General features: G+C 40.3%; 1 protein-coding gene across 7 annotated transcripts in view; it reads right to left on the bottom strand.

Annotated features, from left to right (window-relative positions):
• NHSL1 (NHS like 1) overlaps positions 1 to 26,154 on the bottom strand; it is a 221,241-nt gene that overhangs the window by 56,500 nt on the left and 138,587 nt on the right. For 6 of the 7 annotated variants that reach the window (XM_057311012.1, XM_057311013.1, XM_026504892.4 and 3 more), the window contains exon 2: positions 7,167 to 7,319. In XM_057311012.1, coding sequence (XP_057166995.1) covers positions 7,167 to 7,319 — 153 coding nt within the window. Of the gene's footprint in view, positions 1 to 7,166; positions 7,320 to 10,107; positions 10,719 to 26,154 lie in introns of those variants that run through there. The other variant, XM_026504895.4, reaches the window with a different exon arrangement.

Genomic DNA, 26,154 nt, shown 5'->3' with positions numbered 1-26,154 from the left:
AACTTAGATAGTCGATAACCCAGTCTGTCAGGACTTCCGCTCAGCAGCAACTTCTATCCTGGTGTCAAAAAACTTCACATATGTCACCCTTAAGCAGCTAGCTACCGAGAGGCCACGCAGCATTTTTGAGCTCGGAGGGGAACTTAGACATCATCAATTGTTTTCCAGAGTAGGAAGCCAAGGACAAAAATGGGATACGATTTTCCAACATCCCACAGGCTACTGGCAGCACTGGAATCAGAATTCTGGCCTTGCATCTCAACAAAATGTCAATGCTGCTATGTTTTAGGAAGGTTGAGACAATATATCCCTACCCCTGTTGAGTGGCTTTTTCTGAATAATGTACCACTTTCCCCACCTGAATTCTAGACCTCTTTTTATTTAAACTAGAAAGTAAGTTAAAATTCTATACGAATGAGTCTATGTTATTTAACGTTTCTTACTTATAAAATATTAAAAACAACCTTTCTTTAAACAGTGATACTTCCCCTTCTTCTACCTATCATTTTACCTAAGGATTCTTCAGGAAGAGCACAGGTAATGACCAGGCAAAGAGTGCTGTCATTGGTCCCTTGTATTTCCCTATCCCTTCTAAAGTCTGTGTCTTTTTTAAGTCCACTGAAGTACTAATGACCTGTTGGCATCCTAAAAATAGATACCAAATACCATTAGAATGAAACAACAGTTACAGATACTTGACACACCCTATGTCCCAAGATGTAGCTTCCCTCCTTTCTTCTCTTAAACCTGAGTTTCAAGGAAAGCAGGACTGAGTGAAGAGAGGATTTCCAGAGCAACAGTGAAGCCCCACCTTTAGGCATCCACAGGCGAATCTGCATTCCCTAAGGGAATCGGCTAACAAAACCAAAGCTGCCCTCGGCCTTTAGATATTCCAGCGAGCCCTGCCCCTACGACCTTTCTGAAAGCTGATGGCAAGCATCAAAGCATCTCCTCAGTGCCTTCAGGATCTGAGATCCAGACAGACAGGTGTGGGCTGAGCAAGAAACCTCATTTCAAATCCTGACGTTGTCATCTATCAATTGCAAAGTAGCCATAAACTAATTCCTTCACTTCCATGGGCCTTGGTTTACTTATCTACAAAATCAAAAGTGGGCTTAATCAGAGGATGTGGGAGGTCCCTTCCAGCTCTAGCAATCGAGGCTCTTTCAGAGGTTGATGGTGGGTGGGAGAAAAAGTCACCTTGCTTATGTGGATGAAATGAACCTGGGTGTCAAGTGTCTGTGGCTGTCCTTGTCATCTAACGATGCTTCTGATTGTTTCTCTCGTCCCCCTGCCCACAGTATATCTCTGGAGCATAACAGGTAGGAGAGAAAGCATCAGCTAAATCAGGACAGCCATTTGGGAAAGAGGGCTGAGATTTATAAACTCGTATCTGTATTCCATTGCACTTAAAATGCACCCTTCCCTCCACAAACACTGCTTCCAACTTAAGGGGCAGGTACTTTGAGATATTTTACAAAAGTAAGTTCATTTTATTCCCATGAACACAGATATGATGATCTTTATTCTACAGATGAGAAAACAAGGTCAAAATGTCAAGGAAATAAAACTCAAAACTGAACTCAAATCAGAGATACCTAGTACATAACAGGCAGGATTTGAACCCAGATGTGACACATGCTCTTTTCATTAAACCTGGATTTTCCCTACTGGAAAGCAAGAGTATGAGGGTTCTGGAGTTTAGGTCATATTCTACTTTTCGACCAAGGTAATGGTTCTATTGATATTTGCTTTATAATTATTTTTTTAGTATTTTATTTATTTATCAGAGAGAGAGAGAGAAAGAGAGTGTGCACGAGTAGGGGAAGGGGCAGAGGCAGAGGGAGAAGCAGACTCCCCACTGAGCAGGGAGCCCAGACTCGGGGCTCCATCCTAGGACTCTGGGATCATGACCTGAGCCAAAGGCAGAGCTTAACCAGCTAAGCCACCCAGCCACCCCTATAATTATTTATTAAACTGCACAATGTTTTAGGTATTCATGTTATATGTCATAGTTTTTAAAAAGTGACAAAAAGGAAAAATAATTCAATGTTTAGCACAGGTAGGCAAAGCAGATGTTCATCTTGAGTATGTCCGAGGCGGTGAGGAGATGGATTATTCCAGGAAAGAGAGCTCTCGGCCAACAGCCACAAGGCCATACCAACAAAGGCATCTCCCAAACAGTCCTGTGACACCTTACAACAGGTGGGGCACCCAGGAGGGGCACCTACAGACAAAACCACAGGACCTGCGTGCCCAAGGCAGAGAGAGAAAATAGCCAAGTCACCTCATCAAATGCAGAGAGAATCCCACCACCTTTCCCGAACAGACTTATCTAAGCCAAAGGCGAACTAGGAGGCTTCTTGACATAAACGGTAGAGGCAGTGACCCTTAGATAAAGTCTGTATGTCAGGAACTGTCAGAGGAACCTGGCTGAAACTACTTGGAAACCTTGTCCGTAATTTGAAAAGGTGTGCCATTCTCTAGCGTTGAACAGGCTGGTGAGCACACACGTGCACACACACAAAAACTACTGTTTTTAACCGGTTGGTATGAACAGTCATTTCTTCACATTGTAAATCCTCAATTCCTATAATAAATATAACCCACTGACTGTGAATTAACGCAGGCCAGATCCACCCTTCCTCCCTGTGCTCACACTTCTAATTCTAGAGCCATAGAGCGGGCTGACCTGCTAAAATGTATTTCTTCAGGAAGGACAGCTGTGACTGGAGAACATTTTCGATACAACAACAGATGCTCTGTGAACTAATTCTGGCAGGAGTGGACATGGACACAGTAACTAAATTGCCTGTTAAATATACTGTGAGAGATTGTGTTTCTCTCTCTCCCAGGTTGGGCTTTTGGGGGATGGAGCCTTGAAAATAGCATGTCTTTTATTTCAGCTTCAATATGCTCATAATTGTCAAATGAGGTCTACAGTTCTAAAGAAATAAAATCTGAACCTTTCGTTCAGCCTAACCATGCTCACCCCCATCCCTCAACTCCCCTCTTCCCATTTAATGTGGCCCTTTAACTAATGCTAAAAATTATCCAGATAGATATTTAGTTAGATAAGGGCTACCCATCATCACATCTAACTCAGATAAAGTTCATGAACGGTTCCAACAACTACTGAGATTGAAAGGGTAGAATTCTTCTGGAAATTCAGTTAAAAGATAAAGTGAGAGACTATGGACTCTGGGAAACAAACTGAGGGCTTCAGAGGGGAGGCGGGTGGGAGAATGGGATAGGCTGGTGATGGGTATTAAGGAGGGCACGTATTGCATGGTGCACTGGGTGTTATACGCAAGTAATGAATCATGGCACTTTACATCGAGAACTGGGGATGTACTGTATGGTGACTAACATAATATAATAAAAAAATATTATTAAAAAAAGGTAAGTGTTATAGACAATGGGATCCATCTTCAGAAATTAACTATTCACTGACAGATGTCCTGTTGAGCCAAGTATCAAAATACTATTTTTAAGTCTATGTACATGTTTATATTGTCGTTAGCACTAAATCATTACCTACATCTCTAGTAACAAATCAATAAAATCTAATCATTTGGTTTAAGAGCATGGTCATCAAATTCCATCAAATTCTCCAGAGAGTAGCCAACAACAAATACAAAAGATCTCTGCTCTGTTTGGACCAGAATGGAGAAGACTTGCACATAGAAGACACCTCTCCAGGCATTCCACATGCCACACAATGCCCACCTCCTCTTCAATGGCAGGATGACAAAGTGGGCAAGTGGGGAGGGGGTCTCCCAATGCTTTTCTTTTCTAGCTGACTGAGCTCTCCACCTGCCCGCTGTACACCATACACATCTCCATTACACCATTGTCTGTTTACTTCAATCTTGACACAAAGTAGCAGGCTCAGCTCTTTAAAGTCAGGGACCCATGAACTTTTATTAGTTCATTTAAAAACTCTTGGCACAGCGCCCCCCCAAAAAAAGAACAAAAGCAAACAAACAACAAGAAACTCCTAGCATAGTACAGAATTGACGCTCAAACGCTTAATAAATTGAATCTATTATCCGTCTTTATGTGCTAACTCAAACAGCTTTTTCATAGAAACATTTTTTTAGTAAACCCAGTCCTTCCTCACTCTACCGACCTTAAGCATTTCTGTATTACTTTAATAAGCAAATGTTTACAACATTTATTAATTTAACTAGTACTCATTATATCATCTCCCTCCGTATTTTATGATCCTCGAGAGGACAGCTGGGCGCCCCTAAAACCTGACAGAAGAACTTACACGATGAGCATTTAATGATTATGAAAAAGCACCAACCTATTTAACATTGAAGAACAGTATTCCTTCCTTAAAATTATGGATAAGGTCATAGTAAGAAGAGAAGGAACAAAGCAGATTACTCATTGTGAATAATAAGCTACTTTTCTCTATTTTTAAGCAAAGAACACTGAGGGCAAATTAACTTAAACTGATAGCTTTATATACCTTATACACCTTAATAGTGCCATATATTCAGGGACGGGATTTTTTTCTTCTAATCTTCACTGATAAGGAGGTAATAAATGCTCTGCACTTGTGTTTATTAACTCAGGTTGTGAACATGGTGTATGGGAAGTGTGGGATGGGAAGTTCCACGCATGCGATTAAAAGTAAATAAATGAAGAGGAGAACAATTCAGATGCTCTTTCTCATTTCATCTTCAATCACTGTTTTTAAAGTTATTATTTATCTAAACATCTCTTCAGGAGTATTTAAATCCAGACTTTAAAAGTTGAGCTCCAAGAATCTTCCAAAATTATTAACTTTATTAATGGTAAATCCCTTAGATGAAGCATTTTAGGACCTCAGAGCAACTGCTAAAGCATTTACCTTTTCAAAATAAAATTCAAGTGTAGGCAAAACCAGTGGTGATGATATTTCACATGGCTCTACTGAATGATCAAAGGGAAAATAAAATCAGGAAAATCTACACACAGATGTTCAGTTTTCTCAGGAAAGAAAAGAGAAGCTCTGATCTGATACTTGCGAATAAAAGAAAGAGTCAGTGAAGCACAATTTCCTGGAGAGTGATCAAAAAACCAGCCGGGCCCGAATACCCAGACTCACACACAGCTTCCTGAAAGCGCTCTCTACAAGCCAGACCATGCAGAGCTCTGTTGTTCGTAGCTCAGAGAGAAATGTTAACAATGCCACTGCCTCTGGGGTTTGTCCTGGGAACTGTGCCATTTAATATTCTTATTAATTATTTGGTGGAAGAAGGTGAGCTGTAAGGAGAGAAGCTCTTGGTCGAAATGTCCTGAAGATAAATTGCTAGGTGGGGAAGGGATGTAGAAGAAATTTTAGTTGGATTTAGGTACATCATGAAGGCAACAAAGTCCAAGTGCAATGCCAAGGCCATACAGAAGAGCCCAACTAATGCAACTCTTTCCATTTAAGCTTACGGTCACTAAATATATAGGTTAGGCAGACCACATGAAAAGGGGGACCCAATAATCTCAGCTCTGGACAGTCCAAAGCCAAGGCTGTGGGATATGAGATACGTAAGATACATGAGGTAATGTAAGCATTAGAAAAAATTCAAGGAAGAAAAAGTAAAACTATCATCTAAAATGTTTGTATAGTTCTGTTCAGAATACCAAACCTATTGCGAGTCTAGTGATAGCTATTCCTTCTTTCTCGAAGCAGAAATTATCTGCTTTCCCTAACTCCTATATAGCAATTTTTGGCACATCTCTTGAGAATTTTTCACATTGCTATTTGTACTATAGAAATAAGTATAAATTCCTTAAGAGCCAAGACCCTGCCTTTGTAGCCTACACTTCTGCCAGAATAAAAGATTTCCAACAAATGGATGTTGAAGGCAATGTAATCCAGCAAAACATGGGCTCTGCAGCCTCTCACTCTCCAAATTTAAATCCTGGTTTACCATTAACTAACTTTAAGATCTCAGGAAGTTTCAGATCTGTGTGTCTCCGTTTCACCACCTGTAAAATTCGTATTAATAATAGTAAACAGGATTACTTGGGGATTAAATGATATAATACGAGTAATGGGCTTAGAACTGAATCTAGCATATAGACAAGTGTTTAATAAATATTAGTTGGGGTCCTCATGCTGGGTTTTCCTTGAATCAATAACAGATTTTCTTCTAGATTTAAGTCTTTCACAATTAGATAAGATGCAGGACACAACCAGTTAAATTAAATTTCAATTTCAGATAAACAATAAAACAAGAAGAAATTTTTAAGTTTTTTTAAGTGATGTCTATACCCAACGTGGGGCTCAAACTCAAGACCCTGAGATCAAGAGACACATGATCCTCCAACTGAGCCAGCCAGGCAGGTACCCCAACAAACACTTTTTAAATAAAATGATGTCCCAAATATTGCCTGGAGGAGGAAACTGATAGAGGCAGCAGCATCTGGCAGAATAAGAACATTAGTTTGCTTTTTTAAGGAAAAAGTCACTGAATCTTAAAAGACATTCCTTCCTCTTTTAAAGAACAACTTCTTTACCACTTTTAAGAGAAGCCCTCCTTGTCACACATTTACACTTCTTATCATCCACAGTAAACTGAAGTAAAAATGAAACTTTGAAACTAGATAGAGGCGGCTACTCTTCCTGTATTTCCTACTGTCCACAGTGAACTCCACCCACCTGCTGACAGACCCTATGCTTAATAGGAGAGCAGCTGGGTGCTGCCCAAGTTCTGAGAAAACAAACCACTTCGAACTCTTTCAAAGTCTATATATAGGTCCCTTTCTACCCAACTTGAACTAAACAGGACAAACCATTACAAAGTATTAGCTTTAACAAATTTGCCTTGAATGCCTACAATGGTTTAAAAAGGCAGTGGCAAAATTTCACCTGTCAGCAGGGGGTTATTTGGATGACATTAGTACTGGTGGTTTGAACATGCTGAAGAGTTTCTAAGCAGGGGTGGCCTCTGGGAGGACAGACTTGCATGTCAGTAAGTCGGCAGGTTTCTACAGAGACCAGAACATTATTAGGCATGTATTAGGTTGGAAGTATTTATGATCTCTTCTAAAAAAACAGCACACTGTGTGTTCACTACAAATAGATCTTCTTTTACAAATAGCAATCACATCTGTGCTTTCAATTCTAACGGTCAGTAACCCAAGAACAGCAAGCTTGCAGGATGCAATCTTACCCCTCAATACTGATTTGAGGTTGAGCTTGGCTTGGCGGTGCAGGTCCTCCACACAGGGTGGTCTTGTAGTGGGAAGGAACACATTCTCCTGCTGGTGCCATGGAGCAGTGTAGTGGACTGTCCATCTACTCTCCTCATCGAGGTTGGAAACCGCTGCAGAAAGAAAGGCAGAATAAATTCTGGTGTCAAAGTAAGCTTCAGTGGCTCCAAATATTTTCCATCAAGATGGGTTCTTGGTTTCTAACACATCCATGAGGTAGGGCCCAACAAAGGGGAAATGGAGCAAATTCTCAGTAAGGTTTAATCTTAGGCTCCAGGGGTCCTTCCCACCGTGTTCTGTCTCTAAAGGAAAAGCCAAAACTGTCCATCATCGCCCACAATGTTTTGGTAGAACTGTTTCCTCGGTTAATTGCTTCCCAGCATTTTAGGCCCTCCCTCTACTCCAAAGTTAGAAAACAATTAAGAAAATTGATAGAGACCTCCAATTCCTACTTAACTCTGCCACAATGAGTATTTATTATCCAATTGCACAATGCCATTGCAACAGTAAATGTTACATTGTCAAGACAGAAACAAATTTCCTACCAAGAGGTAGAGACCCAATCTTTCCCCTCTAAAGCATTACTTTAAAACAGCACTGTAATAAACTCAATTAGAAAAAAGTAAGCATAAACGTTCAGTGAAATATATTTAAATAGCATATCTAATAGAAGTAGAAATCAATTTGTGCTATAAAATTTTCTCTACATTTCCTGCTTTCATGGAATACTCTTTTTTTTATGGAATACTATTATATTAAAATATTTGTTTAAAAATTCCAATGCAAGTGACCCTTCCCAACATAATCCAATTCAACTGAGTTTTCCCAATACAAAAGAGTACATCAGAGGGGAAACGATAGGTAATCATGAGAGTACCCTCAATCTCCATAATAATTTTCCTTGACCCCCTAGGCCTTGGGATCTCTGTGTCTATTTTGTTTTTTCCTGAAATACAGACTGATTTGGAAGTACCAGTGGAGCCCAACATGAAGCTGACAGCACCAAACATATCCATCAACAATCTGTAATCCTTTCTATGTATCTGCTGCTGTAAGCCAGATACAGGGAGAGACAAGGGAAGTTTAAGAGAAAAACCCTGTGCTAAAACATTTCCTGGGGGTGAAAGTAAAACCAGCAGATCCTAGAATTGTGAGTCAGGGGCAAGTCTTCCCTGACTCTGACGTATACTATAGAGTGCACACTGAGCATACACGTTTATACAACGTATCATGGCCCTAGAAACGAGACCATAAAACAGATTCTCCAAGTACAATGAACAAGCATGCATCAACTGTTGATCTTTTCTATTTGAACATATTGTAAATTAACTCAAAGTACTTAATAGCACAGTATTAGAGCTACTGCAACGATCAAATGAACTAATATATATAAAGCATGATTGTGGCAGGAGCAGTGAAATTAATCTAATGGAGCCCTTGACTTCAGACCTATGGCTGAAGGGGAACTTGGCCTTTCTCCGCGCTCCTAGGAACCTGAGTTACAGGTTAGCACTCGCCTATAGCCCATCTTTTCTACAGCTACTAAATTCTGTAAGCCTCATCGCCAAATAATTCATTTCTCAAATCATCCCAACTTCTCCATAAGTTGCTAAATGGGAAAATAAACACCATGAACTAGACATCAAGCTAAAAACAGAATTGTCTGTGTGCTTTCTGCTTTTAATGTTTGACAAAAGCAGCATGTAAATTAGGCACCTGGTATTTCACGTAACCTCTTGTTGAACAAATTCTTTGCATGGTGCATGTAATTATCAATCTTAATATACAAAATCCACAAAGATCAGATATAGCCCTTATTTACGTGCCTGAGCATCCCGAACAGGGCGGAACTCACCATATGTCCCCCAAAGAGTAGCCATGGTTAACTGCAATGTTTTGTGCTGATGTGCATTTATTTGGAAGACTGAATTACCACACTTCATAGCTGAAAACTACTGAAAAGTGAAACTTCCTATTTGCCAATTACAAATCCAATCCAAGTAATGGTACTTGTGTCTGTGCAATCACACCATCGGCCCCACTGTGCTGCTACCAACTGGCTCCTATGAAAGAACAGTTGTCTCTTCTCTGGAGCATCTCACTCCTGCCAGGGCAGATTTTAATCAGTCCGTCCAAAGACAGCCTCCGACCGAGGGAGCTGCAGAAAAGGAGCCCAGAGGGCTGTTCTTTGTTGCTTTCTCCAATGTCTCTCTTACCAATGTTCATACCCATCCACATTTATCTAGTTTTAAATCACTGGTCCAAAGGCTAAACTAAACTAAGCCAACGGCTATGTAAAAACGAAAACCATGTATTGGTAAAATTTATACTCCGCAGAGAATGAAGAAGCGCCTGGATTAAAGGCATGTACACCAATGGTAAGTCCACAAGGAGGCCACGCCACAAATGCTGTGCACTTCACAGTGACTGGTCAGTCCAGGCAGAGTTTGTCCCGGAGCTCTGCAATACGTAACAGAGTTCCAGGAGTTTCAGAGGATCATCCTAATCAAAAATACGTGATAGATCGCACACAGCCTCCCGCACGGTAAGCCAAGGAAGCAAAAAAACATGTATCAAGGCAGACGTAAGGTAAATACAAGGCTTCCCCCAGCCTTTTTTCAAAGGGCTTCTTTTGAGAAGCACAAAAGAAGTGAATTCACCTAAAATCCCAACCGTAAATAAATAAGGCAGGCTAAAATCATGTAATTCTGCCCTAGAGTTATAAAAGTCTGAAGTATCTGAACAAGTTGGTAGAGAATGGAGTTTAACTTATACTCATTAAGTTGTTTCACATTCTAATTCCATCACTCAAAAAGATGAAGTAGTACAACACACACACACACACACACACACACACACACACACACACCCCAAGGGGGAAGGGGAAGAGAAATTACTTACTTTTTTTCTTAAAAAGTTTAATTAAAGACTTGATCTTTGCATTAATGAAGACCACCATTTCCAGGATGCCTACACAGAGCTTAGAAATTTAAATCACATTAAAAGCTCAGCCCAGCAGGCAGGTGGTAAGCTGCATCCTTCTGCTCCCGATTCTAACTTTCTTCCTCTCTTCTTCCTCTCGTCTCAAATCCTTAGACATCTGCTGGGGCTGATGTAATGTTGAAGTTGAGTTTATTGTCAGGCAGTTACAAGCCATTAACAGTCCTTGAACCTGAAAAGCTCCCACTGAAACCTAATCTTTAAGGCTGAGAGCTGCAGTGACAAAGTGTACAGAAAGAAAGAGAAAGCCAATCACAGTTCTTATTTGCATGATAGCCACATCAGTCTTTCTGCCTCGGTGCTCATTTATTCACTTTCCAACAGATCCGAAGTTTCTCCTCTCTGGAGTCCATGAAAATAGTGCAGATTTTCCTCTACGCAAGTCAAGGTAAAACAAATGTATTCCCCATTTTCACTAGGCTACTAGGAACATCCAGATCTGTTTACTGGAGCCCACAAGTCTTACAGCGACTCTGTTTTGACTCTTCGACTCTCCAGTTAATTCAGGCATTTGAACTGACTGGGGTGGGGGGGGGGGAGAGCCAAACTATTGTTTCTCCGACCACGCCCCCAGGCTCTGCCTCCCACACCAAAGGAACATTTACAAGCAGTAAAACTTTACAACAGAATCTCCACCGAGCTGTAAGCGATGACTTGGTTGCATTTTCATGCAAATTAGTACCTCCTGTCTTCTCACCCAGTTGTTTTTTATTTGTTGGTTTGTTTTGGGTTTGTTTTGTTTTTTTGCCAGTGACTGAGCATCAGCATTGCAATTGTACCCTAATGATTTAAATCTGTATTTTAAATTTAATTATCTTCTAAGCACCCGGTTTAAAAATTCCACACTCACCCCCCCCCCCCCCAGCCTCTACCCATGAGGGAGAACAGTAATTCCAAACATTACTTAGGTTTCTCTTGAACTTGAATATATAGTACTGGGTTCTGGTTCTTTTGTCCATTTGCAATTAACCTCTAAGAACAGGGGGAGCAAAGTGAAAGGGAAGATTCAGAAATAATAATACACTGGCTGGCACTAGGAAAATAACTTCCGGGGTAAAGGGACTGAAACAAAAAGTAAAAGAATACAGACTGGAAAATACTAAGAGAACAGACCAAGGAAAAGAATGATGTGCACACCTCTGCCCAGTTCTACTTCGTGGCAGAACAGCTTTGGAGACATGTTAGACAACCTCTTGATTCATAGCTTAGGGCCAGACTTATAAATTAATGGAAAAATGTAATAATCCACTAATTCAAAACATTTAGTTTATAACAAAAGCTCTTAGTCAAAGAAGAAAATTTATATAAGGGGTTCCTGCTAGGAAAAACACTGGAATGATTCCTCCTCAAATGTCCCCCCCCACCACCATCTTATTTTTTGAACAACAGCAAAAGCAAACAAACAAAAAAATAAAACCCACATATTATCATCTCACCATCCATATTATCACAGATTCCCAATTTGTGCTCCTTCATCCTGTACATAGTTTTACTTAAAAGTAATTACATGGCCAGATGGCAAACAAGAAATGACTCAAATGAGAAATGACTCCAAAGTTAAATTATATAGCTGCCTTAAATTAGCAAGCGAAATTCCCCTTAGGAAAACAAATTTATAAGCAAGAGTGACCTCGCTCTGCTTCAGCGTGAGAGACAGGTAGTAGCAGGTGGGCTTCCAGATAAAAGCTCTCCGATTCATAAACCCCAAGTTTTGGAGAGTAAATGTCACTCCCTGTACATAAGGTTGGAAACAACACGCAGCTTTTCAGGTACCCAATGACGGCATCCAAACATTCATTCAAAAGGTAAACACTAAGCGCGTACTAAGTGCCATGCATCTGGGGTACATCCATGACATCCCTGCCCTCACGGAGCTTCTATGATTTGACTGTTAACTACAATTGTATAGCATGTTAGAAGGTAGTAAGTGAATAGCCAGAAGAAAAGGCTGAATCGGATAAAAAAGGTTTTAGGGCTGGGGAAGCAGCCAGGTTGCGGTATTAAATAGGAGTCAGGGTAGACCTCATTGAAAAGGTGAGATCTGGGTAAAAACCTTAAGGAGGAGATGGCAATAAAACAAAAATCTACAGTGAATCCATTGGTTCTCATTTAAAGAGGGGATATGTTCACTGGGGGGGGGGGGTAGAGGGAGACACTTCGAGCCCACTAGGACTAGTCAGAGGAGTGCTCTAAGCAAATGAGCTGTAGTAGGAGTCACACGTGGAGGAATTTCCTTTCTCACTTGATATTAAGTCTGATCGTAAGTGGCTATATGAGTCTAGACGATACCACTATTTGGGTGCACACCAGTCAGTGGTGAGGCTAGGAGTAGAAAGCAGGCTTCCATCCAGGCATCCAGGGTACATCGTCCTCTATTCATCATTCCATGCTGCCCCCCCTCCAGTCCAGATCTTCAGATGCTAGCCAAATAAATTATGGTATTTACCACATTACGCATTAGGTTATGTTTTGAAAGGGCTTATTAATTACAAAGATTCCCCCAATAATTTTAACATCTCTTATATAGCCTGCATATCAGCATTAGAACAGGCTTATAAATTTGCACTGCCTCAATGTCATAGTTATTGAAGAACCAGGTTTTTATGAAAGTGTCTAGTATTTTTTAATTGCTCTATTTATACATTCAACAGAAAATATATAAATCCATGGTACTTCCTCTTCCAATTTTAGCCCTATAATAGCAGGGGAAAGAAAAGTTCAAATATCCCAGACATGGAAAAAAAATTTTTTTAAGATTTTATTTATCCATTTGAGAGAGAGAGAGACGGAGCACAAGTAGGGGTAGAGGCAGAGGGAGGGGGACAAGCAGACTCCCTGATTTGGGGCTCAATCCCAGGACCTGGAGATCATGACCTGAGCTGAAGGCAGACGCTTAACCATCTGAGCCACCCAGGCGCCCCTGACATGGAAAATTTGACAGTATGGGGTAGGAAGGAGTGAAGAGCCCAATACTGGAGCCATCCCACCCAAGATATTAGTCACTTACTAGAGGAGGGACCGCTCCATACCTTGGTTTTCTCATCTGTAAAATGAGACGATAATGGTATTTATGTTGCAAGGTTATTATGAGAATTTAAGGAGTTATTATAGATAAAGTCCTTAGAACAGTATCTGGTCTGTGATAAGCGTATTTATTTGTTACATAGATGAGTGAAATCTTAAGAGATAGCTAAGCAGCCCTAAGCTTAATGAAGGGTCAGTCATGGTTTCACAGAAGGGAAATCAACTTCACAGACCTCGGTCTTTGTACTTGTCTTAGACGTAAACTACCAGCTCATGAAAGATGGCTCTAAACCTCTCTCTTCCAGCTGCTATGCACTATCTTTTCTACTGTCTAAAATTCTTTCTATTCATTTACAAAAAATTCCCAGTGTCACCGCTGCACCTCTCACTAGTACCAATGGTCGTCTTCTCTCTCCTCTTCTAATTATCTTTAATTATATACCACTAATGACCCAGTTCTTGAGCTTTTCATCAACACTGTATAACACTCTTTCCTTTCCTACATCTGACTGTTCCTTCTCTGGATTCTAACAAACTCTTAACAAGCTTCAATGAGCCTGTCCTTAAACATTTGTCCTGTGCTATTTACTTATTCCCTCTTGAAACCTTAATGATTTTACTGAAGAAAGGCAGGAGTCAGCAAATTAAGGCCCTTCGGACAAAACTAGCTGACCCCTTTTTAAATAGTTGAAAAAAATTTAAAGAATACTATTTCATGATGTGAAAAATTCTATGAAATTCCAATTCCGGTGTCCAATAATAAAGTTGTAATGGAACATCACTACGCCATTAGTTCATCTATTGTCAATGGCTGCTCTCGGTATGGCCTGTAAAGTTGAAGCCATTTACTATCTGGACCTTTAGGGAAAAAGACTGATGATCCATGGATTATGCTACTGCCTTTGACACTCTGCTCAATCTTCCTCTCCCGCTACTGTCTTTCATTTGTCTGTCCTTCAGATCCATACTGCTAACCTCTACTTAAATTTCACATTATCTCATGCTGGATGTCTAATTTAAGCCAATCTGCTCCCCCCGCCCAGCTGTTTATCAAGAACTTTCTCATTTCTATAAGGACTATTATAGTCAAATTTTCAATGAACTAGACAGGTAGATTTCATCTTCAGTCAAAAACAAGAAAACTGAGATCTAGAAGCTAATGCAATGTTGGAGCTGAGATGAGAATCTGGGTGTCCTGATTTTTCTTTCATTAGCACGTATTAAGCTGGGAAAAGATAATTTTAGTACATTCAAGTCAAAATATCTTACAAAAAGGTCCTTACTAGGACACATAAATAATAAAAATACTTGAGAATCACTGTTCTCTAAAAATACTGCCAAATATTATGCAGAAAAATATGCTCCCCATCATTTGAACGATCCTGGTGGCTTATCCTGGTTGAGAATTCTATTACCACTACTATTGTATAAATATTTGCATCCTTATAAAGTTCCAACATTTCTGCTTAGTCTTTCACTGAAATGAAATTTTATTTCTGACCAGCATTTAAAATTTTTCTTCTAGGAATCATCTGATTATTCCGAGAGTGATCTGCTTACTTTTCAGGAGTAGGTATACACCATTATTAGCAAAGAGTTACAGAAATATTTTGCAGAGTAATACATAGTGTAGAAATTTTAACTGTAGCTCTGCATTTGCATTCAACCACTCAGCTATTTTACATCGAGAACTTATTAACTGCCCCGTGTTCCACAACCTACATCCGGGTTAAAAGTAAATCAAACTTGGTTCCTGACCTTACGAAGGTCAGAGTCCAATGGAGCAACACACCCAAAGAGATAAGAATAATAAAGTAATGAACAAGCACAGGGAAAGAGATAAGACTATGATGTTAATGGCAAAGATGGCAAAGGGCACCCACCCCATTTGGAGTACAGAGTGGAAGAGAGAACTCTTAGATAAAACACAGCCATGGTCACATGGAGGTTCAGGATAAGCTTATAGGGAAGTGATGCGGGGAAAGGCAGCGAGGGGGGGGGGGTGGAGAGAGGCAGGGCCAGACACCCTCCTCCCCTCAAGGACCTCGCTTCCCATAAGGGGGTGGGTTTTCATTGGTGGGCCAGGGAGTCACTGATGGAACTGAAAAGGGAAAGCTGTTAAGGTTCGTGTCACACTTCAAAGAGATCACTAGTGCAAGGTGAGCAGTAGCTGTGAATGGACCTGACCAGGGCAGAAAGAGAAGGTGGGAGCTGGTGTAGCAATGCATGCCAGAGGTGAGGAGGCCTGAATGGTTCTCACTCAGGGCCATTTTTCTATAACTACCTTGGTCTTATCAGCCTGTATTTAAGTCTATAACTTCAGGAACCATTATACACTTAAGGTATAAAAATTTAAAATTAAACCCTAGCTGTTTAATAAATGACTCTGCTAACACCCACATCTTCATCTTGAGTACAACCTTAAAATACAGCCTTATTATTTTTACTAAGGACAAAAGATTATATGTTTAAACCTGAGAGCTTTTTAAGAGCAGAGCTGTCTAAGGATCCCAGGACTCAGAGATAAGCCTTCTAGCCCCGTGAATCCTCCCCCCCCAATGGCCCCATCTCCACTTACACAAAACCTCAGGCCCTCCTCTGTGCATTCAGTGAGGTTAGGGCATTAAAATCTTTATGTTGAATCCAAAAAACTTTAGCAAACTTCATTAATTAGTATTGACTAAAAAGGAACATTTTCAAATACGGTCCACAAGAGTTATATGCAGGTACAATGCCATATAATACACACGTTTTGAATCACAGAAAATTTGAATCCTTGATCAACTGAAAATGGGATATATAATCAATTAAGATCACTGTGGTCTTCTAAGTTGGGAAGGAAGGGAAAGAAAAATCAGATATAATGTAGTTCTTCTCAGGACCATGTACCAAAAGATAATTTTTAAGTTCTTCTCAAAGGAATTTTACCTCTTCGAAATATGAAAATTCTCAGCCCAACCTTATCTATAAACAGGACTTTTACTGACTTTTGGTTTGTTTTAGGCTATTTTTAAAAATCAAGCTTAACATCTAAAATAAAAGATTGTACGTGACTAAGTTAATTTAGGTGTCCTTGTTAACTTTACACATGGTTAGAATACTTGAAATACAGTTTTTAAATCCACAGACACACCCAAGCATTCTTGTACTTCTTAGACCCAGAGCACTGGAAAACATCATAGTAGAAAGTATCCAATACAAGGCCCCTGGGCCTATAAAAGTGTACACTTAATAGTAAGGGATTTTAGAAATATTTAGGGGAGACTGAGTGGCTCAGCCAGTTAAGCATCTGCCTTCGGCTCAGGTCATGATCTCAGAGTCCTGGGAGGGAGCCCCACAGTGGGGCTCCCTGCTCTGCAGGGAGTCTGCCTCTCCCCCTCCCTCTGCCTGCCACTCCCCCTGCTTGTACTCTCTCTCTCTGTCAAATAAATAAAATCTTAAAAAAAAAAAAAAAGAAATATTTAAAAATTAACAAGCAACATAATCTACTTAAACATTCATAATAATGCTTTAGTAATGCTATAGATAGATTAGTCCTATCCCGTTTATTAAGAAACAAAGTCTTCCCACAACTCTAACTTTTGGAGGTAAAAATTGTGTTTCTTGTTTCTATAAACACTTTCACATTGAGGGCAATTCTATATGGTCTGTAATTTTTATCTATCAAAATTACAATCATTATTGAAGCTGTGAAGCAAATAACACAGGCAGATGAATTGATACAATCAATAAACGTGTAAATAAGAGAGCAACTTTAAAAAAATAGGGCTGTCCGATAAAATACAGCATGCCCAGAGATCAAGTTAAATTTCAGGGAGATAAAATTTCACAATTAAAGGACATTTTAAAAATCTACAGTATAATTCATTTGTTAATACAACTGTAATTTATGATACTAAAAAAAACAGCCATTAGGATTTAACACACAGATGAAAAAATACACTTTATATTATTCGAGACAAATTGAATTGACTACAAGTTCTAGCTGTTAGGCATTTAACTGATTAGAGACAACCCAAAAAGGTGAGTCGGTTACATGTGCATAAGGATCTATCTCTTATTTTTTCACATCAAGCATTCTTCCTCCAAATTTCTACTATTCTTCTCTCAACAGTCTAAGACCTTACGCATTTAAAACTTCTTTGATTCACTTGTCAATTTTATGTTCAAGAGGGGCCTTGTAAGAGGAACATGAGAGCAACCGCACAGTGGAAGGACCAGCTGCCATCTTCCGACTCCAGCAGACCCTAGTGGCATTGGACGAGCAATATCATGCCCCCGCCATGTGACACAATACCAAGGATAGGCATCACCTACAGTAAAATCAAGTTAAACACTGCTGACAAGTTAAATTTTTCCAGTTTACAGGGAATGCAAGAGTTAGAGGAAAAAAATGAAAACCATCAAACTAAAAGTGGAACACTTTGCGGGTCTGGCCTCTCTGGTATGTCAAATAATAATAATAATAATAATAATAATAATAATAATAATAAGGAGGAGGAGGAGGAGGAAGAGGAGGAGGGGGGAGGAGGAGGAGGAGGAAGAGGAGGAGGAGGAGGAGGAGGAATGTGCCAAATTAAAGGAGATTTGAGGACTATACAATCAGATGCATATCCTGGATAGGATACTAGTTTAGACAAACCAGCTATAAAGAAAGGCCTTTTATAGACAAGTGGGGAAATTTCAGTTATGCCCCAGGTGTGATTTTGATCTTGTGCTTTCTATGGTTGGATGAGGAGTTTAACACACACACACACACACACACACACACACACACACACACACACACCACACATACACACACATTTACAAGGTGATGTAGAAATACTGTCCCGGAATGAAAACACATGTCTGATGACAGACGCTCATGAAGAATTATATTAATTGTCCCTTGGGTTATGTTATTTCATAAAGGTATGTTAAAAATCCCCAATGTTCTAGAACTTCAATGGTACAATGATCTTTTCTTCTTTCTGCTTCTGAATTAATCTTTAATGATGAATCATATGGCATATTGAAAACAAGACCGATGGAAATGGCTCCATCAATATCTGGTGAGGGGAGTTGGTTGATGTAGAAAGGGAAACCTTAGGAGATGATAATGTGTCAGTTCTTTAGAAGGAACCCGATCTGGCATCCACTTGACCAGTTAATTCTGATGCTAGGAAACACCTTTTACTCTGCATGTGTTGAAGCTAAAGGCTTCTGCTGTGGAGCCTAGTTAATAATTTAGTCTAAAACCACTGCTACCATCTGCTCGGTCAATTTAAAAACGTCTGCTATCACTGTGACTAGTTTAGTCAAGCCACAATATTCATGTGACAAATGCTGAACAAATGAAAGGTGAGGCAGATAGAAAATATGCTATGAGAAAAAGAAACCCCCATCAAAAGTCCAGAACACAAAGGGAGCCCTGCTGACACAGCATGTAAAATTCAGCCCTGCAGGGTTGGAAGAATGCAATGTCTCTTATTCAGGGCGCGGGACAATCTGGAGACTGTCCCAAGATGACGGGTCCGAGGTGGGGCTGATGGTGGAGAGCTCCATGAAGGGAACGGGCCATAAGGTTGGACGTCACGGTGAGCAGGGATCTGGCTAGGGCAAGTTGAAAAAGGGAGATTTCCTATTTTCCTAGTTAAGAGCTGAAGACAGTCCCAAAGAGCATCCCATCCACTCTTTTTTCTTTTACAAAAGAAGTGACCTAACACACATCACGGAGCTATCCGGCGTCCACGCTAACCCTCCCGCGCTGCCTCTACCTTGACTGGGAAAAGGCTGGTGGGTCAGGGCTGCAATGTCCACACTCACTTCTGCTTCTGTGCCTCCGCACTGGTGGTTCTTCCGCCTGCCTGGGATGCTCCATCCCTCACCCAGCCCCGACTTGGCACGCCCCTGTTTGTTTTTCAAATTCTACTTCAAATGTTAACCTTCCTTAAGAGGCATTCCTTGACAGAGCTTTAGTAACTCTTTATTTCAAAAATATAGGCCATTTTACTTCAAGAAGAACTTCCTCAAAAGTGAACTACGTCTGTCCCACAAAAAGAGAACGAACAAATTTCATTAACAGTAAGCCTCTTACGCTTGTACCAATTATTCTTCATGACATGTATAGCTCTAATCCATCCACCCACGTTAGTACTGATTCATCTAATTCATTCTACTGAGCCTATATTAGGCATATAAAGGCTCATTCAGGAGAGAAATAGTGTATATGAGTAGAGCTACATATCAATTAGTTCAATTCTAAACTTACTTTGCCTTTCCTAATTCAATCATTCAAAACACAGAATGCGTATTAGGGGTCTATCATATCTTAGAGGAGAGACTAATTCTCTGTGCTATTTAAATTTACCATAATTATATCCTTTTATAATAAAATAATATAAAGGGAAATGAACCTTAAATTTAAAAAGAAAAAAAAATCAATTTCAACCTTTAAAAATCTTCAGGGAAGAAAGAAAAAAAATCTCATTGTAGAATGAAAAGCCAGAGTATAATGTGATGATCTGAGAGATATAATTTAAGAGTCATGTGATTAGCTAAAGTGCTTTATACCCTGGGCTCTCTTGTACTTTCAAAATTGGATAAAGGGGACATCCTAATGAAGACTCTCCGTGGGGTGGGGTTGAGGGGGCGGCTGACGATATAAAGTAGAAGGTCGCCACCTGCAGGGGGACATAGTAGCCAGTGACACACACACACACACAGGAAAATGACTCCTGCTACTTACTGTCTCTTGGCAGAAGAGCTTGGGAGAAATGCCTCTGATTTAACACGTCTCAAAAGAATGTGCGCATCTTCCTCCAACGAAGGAAGACCCACACTGTATAATCTGTGAATTTCCATAAACTACCTAGCATCTGCAACCACGCACCCGTGAATGAGGTAAACCATTTCTGAATCTATCGGGACAGCTACATTTAACTGAAAAACAAGGGCTGAGAAAAAAGAGGTCCACATCAATTTACAACCAAAACATACAATCTTGCAAAACAGAAATCCAAACGAGAGTGTTTTCATTTAGAGAGAAAAGGATTCTGAAGCCAGGTTGTCCACAAACACAAAAAAATACTTTAAAAGACTGAAGGAAAATCATATTTATCATTGCTTACATTAATTACAATTAATGATCAGTAAGTATAAAGATTGAGAGAAAAGCATCATTTGGACTCATTATTTTGTAAGCAGTGGAACGATCTCACAAACTGTTCCGTTTTTCTTTTCTCTACTTCCTGTGATTTCTTCTGTTGTTTCACATATGGTTAAGATGAGCGCTACAATTAATAAACTGGTATGACCAACTGCTTTTGTTAAGAGGCCAGCTGGTTTGCAATTACCATTGCAAAATGATAATTAGACAAATTAAGATAGACCGCTCCGGTTTGCTGAGGAAATGACAGCAACACTAAATGTCTAACTATATTTGGTTTTCTAGCAATGGTAAGGGTTGACCTCGGCAAGGATAACATTTATCTCATTAGGGTTGGTTTAAAAAAAAAATACAGTGTCCTAAACTATTGGATAGACAGTAGCAGAATTCTTCAAACGGAGAAACCCTAGCTTCGTATTAAGCATGAGTGCTATGAAGGATCTGTAATTATGCTGAAGGTGTCACAGCGGGAGCAAAGGAAGGTCAGCCAGGCATAAAATGATATTCAGAATGCGTCTAGGGAGTACAGAATTTTCATTAAAGTCAAGCAAAGACTTTTGACACGGATAAACCTTCCTATAAGCTCAATGTTTCATATTCTTTGATTTTTCTTTTCAATTGCAAGAAATAAGGATAATTTTAATAAGTAAACAACAAATGAGAGCAAGAGACAAGAGTAAAAACATCAGTTATTGCATGGGGACATATGTTCAGTATCTCTAAATTCTAGTAACCTGATACTTCGAAAGCAAGGAGTTCACAGTGCAGATATCTGACCTGACACCACAGAAGGGCCCCCATGCTCGCTGGCATGCCCGGGTACCAGAGGGCCATACAATGAGGGCACAGCTGGAGGGAAGGGAGGCGTGCTGATTGCAGAGCCCACATAATTAGGCCCACACAGAATTTGAGAAAAATCAAATGGTAATCAAAACGAGAATGCTGATGCTAGGTAATGGCTGGCCACTGACTTTGTTAAAATGATATGCTTAGCTCCTCCCCCTCAGTAGCATCAGGGTTCGAAACAGCAGGAAAAAATCATGGAATTCTTCACATCTTAGCTAATAAAATCATCACAGGAAGGATTAAGATCAGTAGTTTTTCTCATGCACCCCAACAATAGTTTCAACATGTAGTCAAAAGTAGGAAGCTTGGAACTGTAAAGACAGGTGCAGAGAGTTAGTAGTTTCATACACTGTTTTGTTTTTGTTTTTGCTTTTTTCACTAAGGAAAAAAGGCAGAAGGGAGTAGAAAGCACTATAAAAATTTGACCGACAATAAAGACATGCAATGTTTTCCTGAACCAAAATAAAAACAAAAGATATCTGGGGAGAAAATAAAGCAGGGAGGGTCTTACAATGCCGAATGATTTTCCCAAGCCTCTGTCCAATTGTACAGCGGCTCTCAGAAGTCTCAGCTCAACCCATTTTTTATCCCGTTATCTGAAACACCCATCTCTTTGTGCGTAGCAGTCCATATAAATCATTACATGATAAAACACGTTCAAACGGAGCTGCCACAATCAATTTTCATTAGCGAACCATATTTAATCAAGTAAACATTTCGGGTCTGAAGACAGTCCTAAAGCACCCGCACTTTGCTCCACATGTCTCGATGTGTATGCACCACAGGATGGAATGGAATTATTTTATTATAACTGCTTTCTGAAGAGAAATACTCACCAATCGCACCCCACTGGATAGAGGAATCAGCCACAGACTCCGGAGGATATATCACATTCATTATGAAAATTAACCCCAGACCATCTATGGAGGGCTCATGCCAGCAGGGCGTCCCATGTTGAAATGGGATAAAATTCACTTCGGCACTCAGTAACCTCCCTCTTCCTCTTGTCATACAATCACAACTGCCCATCAACAACGATAACTCTATATTCTGCACTTTCCAGCTTCACTTACATTGTAACACCACCACTCTCCCTTGCACCCACCCACCCCCCCGCAAAAAAACAGCCTCTTCTTTCTGCAGCTGCTGAATGCCACAAATAGCTTCTTGTATAATTTGACTTAGAATACACCCCAAACTAGACATGTTGAATGGCAACATGAATGCTTCATTCAGAGAGAACTAAAATGTGTAGAATGCCCTAAAAACATCACAGTGGTAAAGGGGATCATTTGGGAGTCTTGGGGCAGAGGACTCCTTTCAGCAGTAGCCTGCAAATTCTTCTCAGGTCGATGCAAATGGCAAGAGAAGGGTTTCAGGAGATTCCCACACTGATCAAAGGACGACTAGCTAATTCCCCTGTCTGGATGGGGTTTCCTTAAAGTTGCCTCCATTCTCCACACACATTTATTTTCTTCCTACTTCCCTAATAGAATGTACTTACTCTAAATCTATTCATACTTTAGCATCAGTGAGCCATTCTTAGGTTAATTTTTGAAACTGTTTGACTTAATGCTTTGTGTATTCCACCCATGGCAAGCCCTCCTCTGACATTTTTATAGGGCCAGAGCCAAATCCAAGTACTCACTTTGCAAATACTCCTCAATTTGATACAACATGACAACACGTAACATTCATGAGTACATTAAAAGAAAGGGGATAATCACCCATCTTTATGAATGGGTGAAGGAGGGAAAGAGTTGGGAGAATTTAAAAGCATCTGTCATATTATGCCACAATAGTCTAACCTCTATGAAAACTTCTCTTAGGAAATAGCTCACAAATAATGAAATAAAAATTCCCACCCCGATGATGACGACTTTCACTTCACAAATTTGCTTTTTTTTTTTTTAAGATCTTATTTATTTATTTGACACAGAGAGAGGCAGCGAGAGAGGGAACACAAGCAGGGGGAGTGCGAGAGGGAGAAGCAGGCTTCCCGCCAAGCAGGGAGCCCAATGAGGGGCTCGATCCCAGAACGCTGGGATCATGACCTGAGCTGAAGGCAGACGCTTGACTGAGCCACCCAGGCGCCCCACAAATTTGCCTTTTGAAACGCTTCCCTGTGTGTTGAAATTGGAATTTATTTTCCTGAATACCAAGTGTATTGGCAACCAAATGATCTACTGGAGCTGGAGGACAGGGAGAAGTAAGAGTTAAAGGAAAAACTCTTTTGTTGCTAGGGAAAAATGGGAGCCAGAAGGACCAGTGAATTACCTTTAACCTGCCCTCTACCCGTCATCCTTTGGGTCTCAGATTAACTGACAATTTCTTCAGGAAAGCAAACCTTTCCTGACCCTCTGACTCTGTTGACACCACCTATTATTTATTCCATCAAGACATCATTCTCATCAAGACTTTTCTTAGAGCACTATTAGTTGTTTGGCACAGTTGTGTGTTTGGTGAGTCTATCTCCCACTAGACACATGATCTAGACCACAGAACAAAGGCCAGGCTCTCTGGATCCACAGGGCCTAGGGGCTGAGCACCAGATCTGATATACAGTCGGCATGCAATTATTATTTTATTAAAGGAATAAATTATAGAAAGAAAAGTTTAAACAAAATGAGCTCCAGAGAATTTAGCTTTATTCTATGGTATTAAAAAATGACTAATTTGTTAAAGCATCACAGTCGTGGTAGACAGCCATTAGTAAGACACGAAGGTACATTTCAAAAAAGTCATTTCATTCATTTCCAGCCTTGACTGGTTCATTAAGGACACTAAGCACCAAGCGTAACACTAGGCACTGGAGACACAAAGATGAAGACAACCTTCTCTTACAAAGTCCTCCTTGACCATTTTGTCTCCCATGCATTCTCCCCAGAAGAGTCATTATCCTCTCCTTTGTGGCTTATCCCTCCATAATTAAACTTATCTATCTTCTTGAGGACAGGAACCTGGCCTTCGTTGGCTTTGGAGATGCCAGTAAGTCTGCTGATTGAAGAGCAAAATGAATGAATAAGCAACCTATTCCTTGTCTGTTAGGAATTCCATTGGATGGAAGACTGATACAACCAAATGATAATAAGACACATTTTTAAATAGAGGGTGCCCTCTAATGGGAACTAGAAGGAAATAATATCAGAGAAAACATGACATAGCAGGTGATATGTGATGGATGAATAAGAATTTGCTAGATGGAGAAGGATATGAAACACATTCCAACTAAATAAAAGAGCAAGAGCAAAGAGAGCGAAGAGAGCGAGTCGTCTGTGTGTTGGGAATACCGAGTTACGTTACGTGACGTGTATAACGGATGGTGTCCGTTGCCTTCATAGCCCCAAATCAGCTTGTAGGGTGCACTGATGTGAATGTCTAGAAGCTGAAAACTGCATTTCCCAATCTCCCTTACACCTGGTTTGCAAAGCTGGTACACCTGGCGAATTTCACGGAGAACCTGAGTCCACACTCCTGCTCCCTTGGCTATTTCTGCTGGTAAGTCTGGTTGTTGAAACATCTTAGTAGGAGTGATAATTAAGTCTCCGTGTTCGATCCCTACCAAGGAAGCTCTTGGTAAGCCAGTTCTGAAATGGTATCTTGGGAGTCATTCCTGGGAGTTCAGCCTGGACTTGTTCCCCAGGCTTTTCCAATGATCGTGTAAGTACCACATACCCTGTGTTAAATCCCCTTCTGCTTACACTGTTGTCTGCAGCTTAACCTGCCTGAGACAATCTGCTGGCCCACTGGGATGACCAAGTGGGGTTCGTAGGAGTGGCAGTGGGAGATCACAGCTGGAAAAGTAAGGACCAGTTGTGAGGAACCTTGCCTGTCAAGTCAAAGAGGTTAGACCTCAGTCAGGTAGTTATGGTTAAACATCCAAAGTTTTTATACAAGATAGTGGTCTGTGTTTTGGAAGAATTGCAGAGACAAAGGAAAACTACATTGAAAAGTTAGGCAAATTCTATAAATCCAAGGTGAACTGATATTGATGAAAGAAGGAATGGAGGTAAATATTAGTCTGTCCTCCTTATGTTAATGATTTCCCCCATGCCTAACCTTTGGCTGTGTCATAACACTTCCTGCCTCTCTTAAATGCTTTATCCATTCCAGCTAGGACACCAACAGTGCAGGGGTAGGATGCGGCCACCCACTGACTTGGGTTAGCCTCTTGCCTTACTAGTTTCTCTTTGGATTTCATGATGTTGGGCAATTCTGAGTAAATATTTTAGTTCCCGATGATTTTTTACCTAGACAAACTGATTTTCTTCTAGGAGTGGGATCTGCATAAATGATAGGGTCATGATCAAAGCCCATAACTGAAAAATAACATATTCTCCATATTTATTTTCAAAATGCTGACTTTCCCCCAATCTTAGTTGTATACAACTGAAGAATCTACATAAACTCTGATAATGAACACGCAAGAACATCTAACCACTATCAGTATTTAGGGAAAGAACATCAGATTGTTGAAACAAGACAGCCAGCACCTTATTAAATGGCTATGAAGGCTATGTCAGAACACTTAGATGGAAACAACAGAATCTACTCATTATATTAAGCAAAAATGACTTATTAAGAGATATTAAGGAGCTTTCAGAATTTCCAGAAGGGCCAGAGGGTAAGTTGACATGCCACACTGCCAAGACTCTCACAGTGAAACACTGCTATTGCTGCCACCTGCTGTCATCACTGATCACGTGCAAGCTTAGATGCTAAGTGTCCACAGAAGTCAACGTCAGAAGAGCAAGAGGCTAGTGCTGCTAGGCTTACAAGTAGATGCCAACAACCTATACAGTTACTGCCTAATTTTCATACTGCAACCAAACTCAATACTCGTTGACAGAGCCTTGGTCACATACGTGCACTCTAGCTGCAAGGGAGTCTGGGAGTAAAGGCATTTGCTTAGCAACCCTGATAGAAGG

Source organism: Ursus arctos, unplaced genomic scaffold (assembly GCF_023065955.2).
Source record: "Ursus arctos isolate Adak ecotype North America unplaced genomic scaffold, UrsArc2.0 scaffold_13, whole genome shotgun sequence".
NCBI classification, from domain to species: domain Eukaryota; kingdom Metazoa; phylum Chordata; class Mammalia; order Carnivora; family Ursidae; genus Ursus; species Ursus arctos.
This window is presented reverse-complemented; position numbering and strand designations above follow the sequence as displayed.